Below are 14,661 nucleotides of genomic sequence, written 5' to 3' on the forward strand. Positions count from 1 at the left end.
AAACTTGACAACCCAAAAACTATGGGATGCAGCAAAAGCAGTTCTAAGAAGGACGTTTATAGCAATACAGTCTAACCTCGGGAAACAAGAAAACTCTCAAACATCCTAACCTTACACCTAAAGCAACCAGAGAAAGAAGAACAAACAAAACCCAAATTTAGTAGGACAGAAATCAAGATCAGAGCAGAAATAAATGAAATAGACACAAATAAATGAAATAGACACAAAGGAAACAATAGCAAAGATCAATGAAACTAAAAGCTGGTTCTCTGAGAAGATAAAATTGATAAACCTTTACCCAGATTCATCAAGAAAAAAAAGGGAGAGACCTCAAATCAGAGGTCAGAATGGACACCACAGAAATACAAAGGATCATAAGAAACTAGTACAAGCAACTATATGCCAATAAAAGGGAGAACCGGGAAGAAATGGACAAATTCTTAGAAAGGTACAACACTGCACCAGCAAGAAATAGAACATACGAACAGATCAGTCACAAGTAGTGATATTGAAACTATGCTACCACCAACCGACGGATCACTAAAGAAATCAAAGGGGAAGTTAAAAAATACCTAGAGACAAATGACAATGAAAACACGAGGTTCCAAAACCTATGGGATGCAGCAAAAACAGTTCTAAGAGAGAAGTGTATAGCCATGTAAACTTTATAGTTACAGCCATATAGGCTCAAGAACCAAAAAAAACCTCAAACAACCCAACCTTACACCTAAATCAACTCGAGAAAGAACAAACAAACCTCAAAGTTAGTAGAAGGAAAACAATCATAAAGATCAGAGCAGAAATAAATGAAATAGAGATGAAGGAAACAATAGAAAAGATCAATGAAACTAAAAGCTGGTTTCTTGAAAAGATAAACAAAACTGAATAAATCTTTAGCCAGATTCATCAAGAAAAAAAGGGAGGGCACCCAAATCAATAAAACTAGAAATGAAAAGGGAGATGTTACGTAGGAAACCACAGGAACACAAGGGACCATAAGAGACTAATACAAGAACTATATGCTAATAAATGGACAACCTAGAAGAAATGGACATCTTCTTAGAAAGGTACAAGGAATAAACAGAAATAGGAACAGACCAATTACAAATACTAGAATTGAACCTGTGATTTAAAAACTCCCAAAAAACAAAAGTCCAGGACCAGATGGCTTCACAGCAGAATTCTACCAAACATTTAGAGAAGAGTTAACACCTATACTGAAACTAATCCAAAAAACTGCAGACGAAGAAACAGTTTCAAACTCATTCTATGAGGCCACCATCACCCTGATACCAAAACCAGACAAAGATACCACAAAAAAAATTACAGGCCAATGTTACTGATGAACATAGACACGAAAATCCTCAACAAAACACTAGCAAACCAAATCCAACAATACATTAAAAGGATCATACACCATGATTGAGTGGGATTTATCCCAGGGATGCAAGGGTTTTTCAATATTCCCAAATCAATCAGTGTAATACACCATATTAACAAATTAAAGGATAGAGACCATATGATTATCTCAATAGATGCAGAAAAAGCTTTTGATAAAAGTCAACATCCACTTATGACAAAAACCCTGCAGAAAGTAGGCATAGAGGGAACCTACCTCAACATAATAAAGCCCACATATGACACATCCACAGCTAACATCACACTCAATGGTGAAAACCTAAAAGCATTTACTCGAAGATCAGGAACAAGACAAGGATGTCCACTGTCACCCCTTTTACTCCATGTTGTTTTGGAAGTCCTAACCCCAGTAATCAGAGAAGAAAAAGCAATAAAAGGAATTCAAATTGGAAAAAAAGTAAAACTGTCACTGTTTGTAAATGATGTGATATACTACACATAAAAAATCCTAATGATGCTACCAGAAAACTACTAGAGTTCATCAAGGAATTCAGTAAAGTTGCACGATACAAAATTAACACACAGAAATCTGTTGCATTTCTACACACTAACAGCAAATAATCAGAAAGAGAAATTAGGAAACAATCCCATTACCTAAATGTCCATTGACAAAGGAATGGGTAAAGAAGATGTGGTACATACATACAGTGGAATATTACTCAGCCATAAAAAAGAATGGAATAATGCTATTTGCAGCAACATGCAAGGACCTAGAGATTGTCATACTGAGTGAAGTAAGACAGCGAAAGACAAATATCATATGATATCGCATATATATGTGGAATCTAAGAAAATGGGTCAAATGAACTTATTTACAAAACAGAAATAGAGTCACAGATGTAAAAAACAAATTTATGGTTACCAGGGGGGAAGGGGAGAGGGATAAATTGGGAGATTGGGATTGACATATACACACTACTGTATGTAAAATAGATAATCAACAAGGACTTACTGTATAGCACAGGGAACTCTACTCAGTACTCTGTAGTGACCTATATGGGAAAAGAATCTAAAAAAGAATGGATATATGTATATGTATAATTGATTCACTTGAGGAAACACAATATTGTAAATCAACTACACTCTAATAAAAAGTTAAAAATAAAAGAATTTCATAAGGACAAAAACAAACAAAGGAAACAATCTCATTTACCATCACATCAAAAAGAATAAAATACCTAGGAATAAACCTACCTAAGGAGACAAAGACCTGTACTTCGAAAACTATAAGATGCTGATGAAAGAAACCAAGATGATACAAAATGATGGAAAAATATACCATGTTCTTGGGTTGGAAGAATCAATATTGTCAGAATGAATAAACCAAGCGTCCCTAGTGGTGCAGTGGTTAGGAGTCCACCTGCCAGCACAGGGGACATGGGTTTGAGCCCTGGTCCAGGAAGATCCCACATACCGCAATGCAACTAGGCCCGTGCACCACAACTACCGAGCCTGTGCTCTGGAGCCTGCGAGCCACAACTACTTAAGCCAGTGCGCCTAGAGCCTGTGCTCTGCAACAGGAGAGACCACCGCAATAAGAGGCCCATGCGCCACAATGAAGAGCAGCCCCTGCTCACCGCAACTAGAGAAAGCCTACGTGAATCAATGAAGACCCAGCACAGCCAAAAATAAATAAATTTTTTGAAAAATGAATAAACTACCCAAGGCAATCTAGAGATTCAGTGTAATCCCTATCAAATTACCAATGGCATTTTCAAAGAACTAGAACAAAATTATTTTTAATTTGTATGCAGACACAAAAGACCCCAAACAGTCAAAGCACTCTTGAGAAAGAAAGATGGAACTGGAGGAATCAAGCTCCCTGACTTCAGTCTACACTACAAAGCTACAGTAATCAAGACAGTACTGGCACAAAAACAGAAATATAGATCAATGGAACAGGACAGAAAGCCCAGAGATAAACCCACACACCTATGGTCAACTAATCGATGATTAAGGAGGCAAGAATATGCAATGGAGAAAAGACAGTCTCTTCAACAAGTGGTGCTGGGAAAACTGGACAGCTACATGTAAAAGAATGAAATTAGAACACTACCTAACACCATACACAAAAATAAACTGAAAATAGATTAAAGACCTAATTGTAAGGCCGGATACTATGCAATTCCTAGAGGAAAACAGAGGCAGAACACTCTTTGACATAAATCACAGCAAGATCTTTTTAGATAACACCTCCTAGAGTAATGAAAATAAAAACAAAAATAAACAAATGGGACCTAATTAAGTTTAAAAGCTTTTTCACAGCAAAGGAAACCATAAACAAAATGAAAAGGCAACCCTCAGAATGGGAGAAAATATTTGTAACCGACAAGGGATTAATCTCCAAAATATACAAACAGCTCATGCAGCTCAATATCAATAAAACAAACAACCCAATCAAAAAATGGGTGGAAGACCTAAATAGACATTTCTCCAAAGACATACAGATGGCCTAGAGGCACATGAAAAGATGCTCAACATCACTAATTATTAGAGAAATGCAAATCAAAACTACAGTGAGGTATCATCTCACAACGGTCAGAATGGCCATCATCAAAAAACTCTATAAACAATAAATGCTGGAGAGGGTGTGGAGAAAAGGGGACCCTCCTACACTGTTGGTGCGAATGTTAATTGGTACAGCCACTATGGAGAATGGTATGGAGGGCCATCAAAAAACTAAAAATTGAACTACCATATGACCCAGCAATCCCACTACTGGGCATATACCCTGAGAAAACCATAATTCAAAAAGATACGTGCACCCCAATATTCATTGCAGCACTATTTACAATAGCCAGGACATGGAAGCAACCTAAATGTCCATCAGCAGAGGAATGGATAAAGATGTGGAACATATATACAATGGAATATTACTCAGCCATAAAAAGGAACGAAATAGTGCCATTTGCAGAGACGTGGACAAACCTAGAGACTGTCGTACAGAGTGAAGTAAATCAGAGAAAGAAAAAATATCATGGAATATCACTTATACATGGAATCTAGAAAAATGGTACAGATGAACTTATTTGCAAAGCAGAAATAGAGACACAGATGTAGGGAACAAACTTATGGATATCAAGGGGGAAGGGGGGTGGGATGAACTGAGATTAGGATTGACACATATACACTACTACGTATATAATAGATAACTAATGAGAACCTACTATGTAACACAGGAAACTCTACTCTATGCTCCATGGTGACCTAAATGGGAAGGAAATCTAAAAAAGAGGGGAATTATTTCATTTATATATATATATATAAATTCACTTTTCTGTACAGCAGAAACTAACACAACATTGTAAACCAATTATATACTCCAATAACAATTAAAAAAAAAAGAAATCCCAGAAATAAACCAACGCACCTTTGGTCAATTAGTTTACAACAAAGGAGGTACAATATACAATGGAGAAAAGATGGTCTCTTCAATAAGTGGTGCTGGGAAAACTGGACAGCTACATGTAAAAGAATGAAATTAGAACACTCCCTAACACCACACACGAAAATAAACTCAAAATGGATTAAAGACCTAAATGTAAGCCTGGATACTGTGTAACTCCTAGAAGAAAACATAGGCAGAACACTCTTTGCCATAAATCACAGCAGTATCTTTTTGGATCTGTCTCCTAGTGTAATGGAAATAAAAACCAAAATAAACAAGTGGGACCTAACAACTTAACATCTTTTGAATAGCAAAGGAAGCCATAAACAAAATGGAAAGAAAACCTACGGACTGGGAGTAAATATTTGCAAATGATGCAACTGACAAAGGATATACAAAATATATCCAAAATATACAAACAGCTCCTACACCTTAATATCAAAAAAACCACCAACCCAATCAAAAATGGGCAGAAGACCTAAATAGGCGTTTCTCTAAAGAAGACATACAGATAGCCAAAAAGCACATGAAAAGATGCTCAGCATTGCTAATTATTAGAGAACTGTAAATCAAAACTACAATGAGGTATCACTTCACACCGGTCAGAATGGCTGTCATCAAGAAGTCTACAAATAATAAATACTGAGAGGGTGTGGAGAAAAAGAAACCCTCCTACACTGTTGGTGGGATTGTAAATGGGTACAGCCACTATGGAGAACAGTATGGAGGTTCCTTAAAATACTAACAATAGAGCTACCATATGATCCTGCAATTCCACTCCTGGGTATATATCTGGAGAAAACCATTAATTTGAAAAGATATGTACCCCAATGTTTACTACAGCACTATTTACAATAGCCAAGACATTGAAACAACCTAAATGTCCACTGACAAATGAGTGGATACAGAAGATATGATACACACACACACACACACACACACACACAATGGAATATTACTTGGGCATAAAAAATTATGAAATAATGCTTTTTGCAGCAACATGAATGGACCTAGAGATTATGATACTAAGTTAAGTCAGACAAAGACAAAAGTCATATGATATTTCTTGTATGTGGAACCAAAAATAAAATGATACAAATAAATTTATATACAAAACAGAAATAGAGCCACAGACATAGAAAACATCTGTGGTTACCAAAGAGGAAAGGAGTGGAAGGGATAAATTAGGAGTTTGTGATTAACATATACACACTACTATATATAAAATAGATAGCAACAAATACCTACTGTATAGCACAGGGAACTATTCTCAATATTCTGTAATAACCTATAAGTGAAAATAATCTGAGAAAAAAATATATGTATGTGTATAACTGAATCACTTAGCTGTACACCTGAAACTAACAACACTGTAAATCAACTATACTTCAATTTTAAAAATTAAAATAAATAAATAATTGCATATTAAATGTTTAAGGTTCTGCCCGAGCTATTTGAAATTCTCCCTCCACAAATTCACCTGCCATTGTTAATAGTTTGAATTTGAATGGTACAATTAAACAAAAACAATAGTTTTAAGGAACCCTCAAAATCATATATCACAAATAGGTTTTTATCATTATTATATTACAGTCAGGATGAAGATTGATTATTTATTAGTAGAAATAAATAAGACCTGGTATAATTAGGAACTATCTAAATGAATTTGGGATTATAACTATGTGTAATACACCATTATATGTATGTGACATATATATATATGTATGTAAAATAACAAATTTGAGTCTCTTTCTATCTTATATTTTGTGGTAACACAGAGATCCTAGGGAAAGACATGTTCTTAACACATTGCCTTTACTTTTACAGGAATCTTATGTTTGGAAGATGTATCAAGAAAGGTGCTGGGAATTTTTCCCCGCTGGGGATTGTTTCCGGAAACAGTATGAAGACCAGCTAAATTAATCTCAGTCCCAGATCACCTCCGAAAACAAACACACACACACATACACACACACACACACACACACACACACACACAGACACGCTCTCTCTGTCTTTGTCTCTGTTCTTCTGTTTCTAGACTCTCTCTCTCTCTGTTCCCTTGGAAACATCTGCTGATTTTCTGAATTGCCAGCATTATATGCTTTCTCGGAGCAGTGAAGCTGTGTTTCTGAAGACTTGACTGTGCTTTTTCCCCCACCTAGTGTATTTTCTTTGAGAATAATGACTGAAGAATAATCTAAATTCATACAAGGACAAAATAGGAACTTTGGAAAGAAAACCATTCTGGAGACTCTCAATTGTTACACACACAGATTTCCTTCTGAGACTCCTGGAAATCAGCTTGCACTATGGGGCTTTCACAGAGAAGCGTGGCAGCCACACTCATCCGGCCTCTTTATTTCACCATCCAGAAAGGAACTCTCTAATGGTCACAGAGCACTGTAGCACTTACCAGATTGCCGTGGACACCAGTTACGAAGGGAAATAGTGCCTTACTATATGTGGGTTGAGCTATGCAGAAGATATGTGCATGAAAAAACATCTTTATTTTCCTTATGTCGACTTTTTTTCTTAGTTAGATTGATTTTTGTGAGGGTTTTTTTTTTTCTTTCATGCTTTTCTTTGGTGGGGGAGGGTAAGAAAAGCAGTTTGCGTGCACCTTTTAAAAAAGACGGGTGGCCTGTCTCAGGATGAGAGGAGGTTCTTCTCATTCATCCAGATTCCCATTTCCCCTCCCCCTGTGCTCTTATTCTGGTAATGCTCTGATGCAATATTGCAACTTTATGAAATCTTTGTATGAAAACAAAGACTGCAAAAAATATACTTTCAAAAGAAATAATTCATTGCATGTTTATTATGCAAGTTTAAACGAACCAAGAAAACCTTCAGAAGCAAGTTGATCCACGTGAAAGAACTTTCATGATAATTATATTCATAGTAATAAAGTGTCGTGGGCTTAATTGTATATTTGGAGCCAGTGTCATCCACCAACAATGTGATACATTATGAACTTGACAGTAGTTTTGGGTTTTTCTGTTTCTTTCGGCCACCTGTGATCAGTTGTGGATTAAGGACTTCTTGTCAGGCCATTTTTTTAATATCAAAGCTGAAGCAATATCCATTCAGGGATTTCATCAGTTGCATCAAAAAACACGGATAATAATATATCAGTCACTCCATTTTGAGTCCTTTTAAATGTAATGCGCATCTTTACAAATAAAGAGATTCAGAATGGAAGCAAGGTCATTTTGCAAATATTGGAGCTCTTTTATTACAAGGTCTGCTTGTTAATTTTAGAATTGTAAAACTGCTCTGGTTAAACTATTTAACTTTCTCACCCTCTTTCTCCATTTCACTTATAACTGGGATGCATCGAAAAGCCTTGAGCTTGTAAGTTGTGTGTGTCTAGCGCAATCCGAACACTACCTTAAGGCCTGTCACACGTCCCCGTAGCTAGCAAGTTTTCTGCTTTTATGATTACGGAACCTCAGAGCTATGGAGCATTCTGAATCACCTAGCTCCACCCCCGTCATTTCCTTGTCTTGGGGTCATCCAGATTTCTTGGAAACCACCAATAACAGAAAAATCACTGTCTCCCGAATCATTTTAATTTTTAACCGGCTTTCATTTTAAGAACTCTTCCTTATTCAGGGCAAATTCATTTCCATGCAACAATAGGGATTCATTTTCTGTCTTAATCTGGAAGAGGACTGGCACACCAGTAAGTGATATATGAAACGTTCCAATGCTAATTGAACAGGTACTGTGTACCAAGGGCAGTGCTGGGTATCTGCTGTCATTTTTCAGCCCATTGGCACATCACAGCTGTGGTACTTAGACTTTGCATTTGTCTTGAAAAACTTTGCCCTTCTTCCTTTCTAGGTTCTTTGGCAGGTTAAATGGACATAAGACAGGTTCACAGGAGAAAAACAGTTTTTTTATGTACGTGAGCCCCACAAAGACATGAGAGGCTCCCAACAGTGAGGCAGCTGAGGCTTATGTGCCATCCTGAGCTCAGGAGAAGAGAGTGGGGTCTGGGCCTTCAAAGGGAAGGAAGACAATTCACAGGACGGAGGCAAGAGCAAATATTTGGTAAACAAGTTTTTCCCGTGCCAGGTAGAACAAACAGGCCCTGCTGGGCTCCCCCCAGCCTCCCACACCAGCCCACACTCTCTATAGTTGTCCCTGGTGATGGTTCTCTTCCTGGACCAGGTCTTCTATCTGAATTCTTTTAGACACTTAAGGAGGAGGTAGAAAGCTCTTCCTGAGTCTTCTGAGGCTTGATTGACTTCAGCTCAAAGTAATCCACATGCCAGAGTGGCACATTCTGGGGAGGCTCATGCTAAACCTCTCAGGAACATTTTTATTTGGGTGAAGGAGTCATTTTGTCCGTGCTGTGGGAATCCTCAGTCCTGCTCAAGGAGGTGACCTCATGTTCTGAGGAGCCTGGATAAAATAAATGAGGTCAGCTCCACAAAACATCCAAGACCACGTTCCCCTTTGCCACAAAACACTTCAGAGGAAGCACGCAGCGGAGAGGAATAAATGTTATTCTGGGACATAAAGTCTGACAGATTCAGGTCTTCTGTTCATAATGCCAAAGTCAGAGTTGACATGAAACAACAGTACAAGTGAGAGGTGAGCGAACAAATTCCTAGTTGTCCCCTGGATTCTGCAGATTCTTGTAGACGCTCCTGATTGATGGCTCCCGGCTTTAGAGCCCTGGTCGGTGACAGACAAGTGCTCAGGGAGAAGCAGAGAAAGGCTGAATTCAGGAAAGGAAGCTTCCTTCCACTCGTGGCCTTTGGCCATCAGTGTTGGAGGAAGACTAAAGGCGCAGAGCTGGTCACTTTAGAAACTGTCACTGGTGCTGTCAGTGGCCGACAGAGGAGGAGGGTTCCTCTTTGTTTCCGTCTCAAGGCCTCAAAGGGGAAGGGACAGATTTTCTGCATTGGCGTTATTATTAAATCTCCCAGGAAATGTTGCACGAACTACAAACACACTGGGACTCTCTACTTCTGTGATTAAGCTCAGGGCTGCCTGACTCACACTGAAGAAATGTAATCCCCTCAGAAATTTTCAAGTATTCAGACAATCACAAAGAGTATCATAATATCCTATCTTCATGTCTCTGCTTCCACTCTCTCAGCCATTTTTCTCCCTTTCTTATTTCATCTATTCCTACCCCACTTCTTTTCTATGGAAACATCTCTTCATCCTACTCCATAAGATAAACAGCTAAAGCAGGCAGTTAGCTAGATAGGAGCAGAGCAAGGTGGGCAATGGCCTAATGGCAGGAACAACACACCTAACAGCCGGGGTCCTTGGGTAGACAAAGAAAAGTAGCAACTTCCAGACCGACAGGAAACCACACATTTTGGGGTGACAAGTGTCCTGAAGGCAGACAAAGAAAGGTGGGAAAAGGCGGGAATCTCTGGTGTCCATTGTAACCTTTTGGTCACTATGCCCTCATTACAATAAAATTAGCCTTGCATATAAGAAGTTCTTATCGTGCACCGATGCCACGATACTTCCAATCAAGGCTAAATAAGGACAAAAATCCTTCCTCCCCTCAGGAAGGTGGGGCTGATGAAAATCAGGGAAAAGAACCCCCAAACCTCTCCCTCCCAAATGAATATTCCACCTCTTCTTTTCTACATCCACATAAGAAGTTTCCCAAAGAAACTCAGGGCAGCTACTCACCGGAGCCTGGCTGCTCTCCCCTAGGGAGCATACAATCGCTTAAATAAACCCTTGCTTTACTTTCCTGACCTCCCGCCTTGTCCCTGAATTCCTTCTGCGACGAGACAAGAAATTAGCTGCCAGTATCATCTTTGGCGAGGCAGCCAGGGGAGTTCGGTAAGCCTCAGCCTCTCGCCTCCCTTACGCTTGAGAGGCGCTGCCTTGCTTCCTGCCATTCATTTCTCCCCCCTCCATTCCCTCCCTCTCTCTCTCTCCCTTATTGTCTGTCCCATTTTCGGACCTGCTGTTGCAAAGATGTGAGCAGGAGTCGAGCATCTAAAAGCCGCTAGGGCACTCGCCACTGGAAGACTCTCCTCCGGATGACAATAGGTCTGTCCGCCCACCTCAAGGCAATTTCCGGGCAACGTTTTTAGGCACACAGTTAAAAGCATACCACCACCCACTCCCTGCCCCTACCCTTATAGGCTTATTATTGGTCCACCTATGCCTGACTATCCTTGTCTCTCTCTGTATCCCTATCTTTTACTTTCCATTCTTTTTTCATGCCTTACTCTGCTGGAAATGGGGAAAGTGAATCTGCCAGGCATTTTCCAACCTTGCCGTTAGGTCTTATACCTCTCATTACTCGCAAGGCACGTCAGGAGAAGTTTCCAAGCATTCTCACAGGCGGCTAGGGACCCAAACCATAGGAGCTTTGCCCTCTGGGTTTGCCTTATCCACCATTTAATTAGCTGTCCTCGGGTTCAATTGTGTGGAAGTATAAAATGCAGCCTTACTCAGACTGTAAGAGAGTTCACACCGTGCCCATGGCTGTTACGGTCCCTTCGGGAGCTCCCTTGTGCCGTGGGTGGTCTGTGTACATAACCCCTGGTGTTGGGAAGGGGGACAGTCCTGCCCCGTGCGGTTGGAACCAGCGGCGGTGGCGCTGCATCTGGGCTGCCATTCTTCTCCACTCGCCTCTGCACGGCACCCTGCATTCGGCCAGGTCCCTCCACGGTCCGTCACACAAGCGGGATCCATCCCCGCCCCCAACTCACACTGTGGGCACGGGGCAGTTCATGCTGGGGGCTAGACGCACACATGGCCACGCCCCAGGAACACATGACCCCAGTTTGCCATGCTTGCCTCCCCTGGGTTGCGTGATTGGGAGTGTTCTCACAGGGCTGTCGGGCCCTCCATCCCACCAAGTGCAGACAGAGTGCCTCCACCTTGGGCCACCATATCCCCCCCCACCCCCGGCTGGTGGCGCTGCCTGCTGCATGGAGCATTCTGGGGGCGGGGGCAGGGTAGCACCCAGGCCAGGGGGTGCTGCCCACAAAAGGGAAGGGAAAAGAGAAGATTTTTCACAAACCACCTCCCTTAATGGCCAGTGCCTGTTTCCAGAAATATACCATCCTCTTAGGGAAAAAAAGCTATAACCTAAATAGGTCCTGGAACTATGAGGATGTCTGTTTTAGAAGTACATACCCCAGAACACAGAGATTAATCGTTGGCCATAGAATCTATAGAGAAACCTTCAGGACGGCCACTCATCCTGGGTACTGCAGACACCACGATAAGACACAGGCCCCAGTATGCTGGGGCCAGCAGGATCGCCGTATGGGGGAGTAGCTAACCCCCATTGTGACTAGTATGGAAGGGACTAGGTGGACAGGGACACCTGGAACAAGTCCTGTCCTAGGGAACTGCCACGGGACCTCCTAACGCCAGTGCACCTCTCTGTTACGGGAGCACCATCTCCCTGAAGGAATGATAGGAAACACCTCTTCCATCCCCAAGGACTGACCCCTCAGGTGCATTCTGATTCCCTAGGACAAGTTTCCTCTAGATTGTTTAAAGTGAAAAAAACGTGCTTTCTTTTGTAACACAGCCTGGCCCCAATATAAACTTGAGGACGATGAGGCCTGACCAGAAAATAGAAGCCTCAACTATAATGCCTAACATCCTACAGTTAGACATCTAAATGAACAGAAGTTCCTTATGTTCAGGCTCTTGAGGCCTAAGAGAGAACCTGGAGCTACGCAAGTCCTATGTTAGGGAACCCTGCTGGCTGGGACCCATTCAGGCTACACCAAAGCCCGCTCTAGTGGCATCTGTGGAGGAACACAAGCCCCAGACAGAAGACCCAAGCCCCACACTCTTTCACCATCTTCAGCTCCTCCCCTGCCCTATAAGCCTCTTTACCCTTCCATACCAGCAGTACAGCCAGAGCTTCCCAGCCCCCTTCAGGAAGTAGGAAGTGGGCCTCAGGGAGTTACTGGAGTCCACACCCCTTTTTCTTTCTTTTTTTTTTTTTTGGTACGCAGGCCTCTCACTGTTGTGGCCTCTCCCATTGCGGAGCACAGGCTCCGGATGCGCAGGCTCAGCGGCCATGGCTCATGGGCCCAGCCTCTCCACGGACCGGGGCACGAACCCGTGTCCCCTGCATCGGCAGGCGGACTCTCAACCACTGCACCACCAGGGAAGCCGCACACCCCTTTGTCTTTGTCCGACCCACTGCTGCACTCCCTTAGGCTGATTCTCCGAGGACCCCCGCTGGCTCACTGAAGAATTCCCGGGACTAACTCTATCCTTTGACCTTACCTGGAAGGACCTAAATATTGTTCTTTCCCACAGCTGCACCACTGAGGAAAGACCCATATTTGGGCACAAGCTCAAACATATGCCGATGGATTACATGTCACCCAACCTCACCAATGCCCTGTGGACATGACAGCAGCGCCTCTAATGGATCCCAGTCGGGACTATTGGCCAGGCCAGCCTGGTATCGCTAGAAGGGATCACATGATCCTCTGCCTTACTGAAGGGATGAAACAATGCATAATGAACCCTGTTAACTATGATATGGTTAAAGAGATCACCCAGGCCAAGATGAAAATCCAATCCTACTTCAAGCCCGATTGGTATCAATAGGTACTCTCAGAAAGTATATGAATGTAGATGCAGACACTTTTGAGGGACACATAGTATTTGCAACCCACTTCATTAGCCAATCAGCCCCTGACACTCATAGAAAGCTTCAAAAGTTTGCCATGGGGCCCCAAAGGCCTCTCAACCTTTGTATTGATACGGCCTTCAGAGTCTTTAGCAATAGAGACCAGGCTGAGGAGGAAAGGAAGGAACAGTGTGACTTAAGGAAGGAACGACTGCAGGCTAGGCTTTTGGCAGCCGTCACGACAAGACCTAACCCACCACCTGGTCACCCCAAAAGTACTCCCAGAAGACCCCTGCCAGGAAAGGGAAATTTTTTTAGCTGAGGGAGCCCCAAACACTAGAGGAAGGAATGCCCAGGAAACAGGTCCCAGCTACACCCAGGATGCCATGCCCACACTGTAAGAAGGTACACCACTGGAGGAGCGCATGCCCCCAGCTCCGAAGCAAGTGAGGTAATTCCCCAACGCCAGTCACGGCAGTGTTTGACTGACAGGACCCAGGACCTCTCAGGGCTCCTGAGGAGACCGTCATCATCACACAGGAAGAACTGCAGAAGACGTGATAGGTAAACTTCTCCAGTTTCTAGTGGACACGGGAGCCACTTACTTTGTCCTGACTTCTCACACTGGGCGCCCCTTGCCCCCGAAACCTGCTCTATTATTGGAGTAGAAGGAAGACCAAAGCTAAAACATTTCACCACCCCTCTACCTTGCACCTGGGGAAAGATACTTATAACTCACAAGTTTCTTGTCATGCCTGAATGCCCTAGACCATTACTTGGAAGGGACTTTCTCTCAGCCTTGGGGGTGACTCTTACTCTCCCTGAAAACCAAAAGCAAGGAGTATTTTTGGCTGGACTATGTATTATACGAGACATGGACAGTCCAGCCCAAAATATTCCCCCAGAAAAACTTACAGATCTACAGGCCTGGGATCAGGTAATCCCAGGGAAGGCAAAGTTTGTCACTCCTATAAAAATCACCCTAAAAGTAACTAACAACTTCCTTTCCAGGCAGCAACACCCCATAAAACCAGAGACTCCAACCCCTAATCTCAAAATTTATCAAATATAGGCTTTTGGGCTTCCCTGGTGGCGCAGTGGTTGAGAGTCCCCCTGCCGATGCAGGGGACACGGGTTCACGCCCGGTCCAGGAAGATCCCACATGCCGCGGAGTGGCTGGGCCCGTGAGCCATGGCCGCTGAGCCTGCGCTCCGCAACGGGAGAGGCCACAACAGTGAGGCCCGCGTACCGT

General features: G+C 42.4%; 1 protein-coding gene across 1 annotated transcript in view; it reads left to right on the forward strand.

Moving 5' to 3' along the window:
• The window catches only part of RYR2 (ryanodine receptor 2), a 509,874-nt gene extending 503,144 nt beyond the window's left edge, over positions 1–6,730 (forward strand). Inside the window, exon 106 of the mRNA XM_027091861.1 lies at positions 6,635–6,730. Within this exon, the coding sequence (XP_026947662.1) occupies positions 6,635–6,730 (96 nt within the window). The remainder of the gene's footprint in view (positions 1–6,634) is intronic.
• The last annotated feature ends 7,931 nt before the right edge of the window (positions 6,731–14,661 follow it).

This window comes from Aethalodelphis obliquidens, unplaced genomic scaffold (assembly GCF_003676395.1).
Source record: "Aethalodelphis obliquidens isolate GAN/ISIS:26980383/991018 unplaced genomic scaffold, ASM367639v1 scaffold73, whole genome shotgun sequence".
Taxonomy (NCBI): Eukaryota; Metazoa; Chordata; class Mammalia; order Artiodactyla; family Delphinidae; genus Aethalodelphis; species Aethalodelphis obliquidens.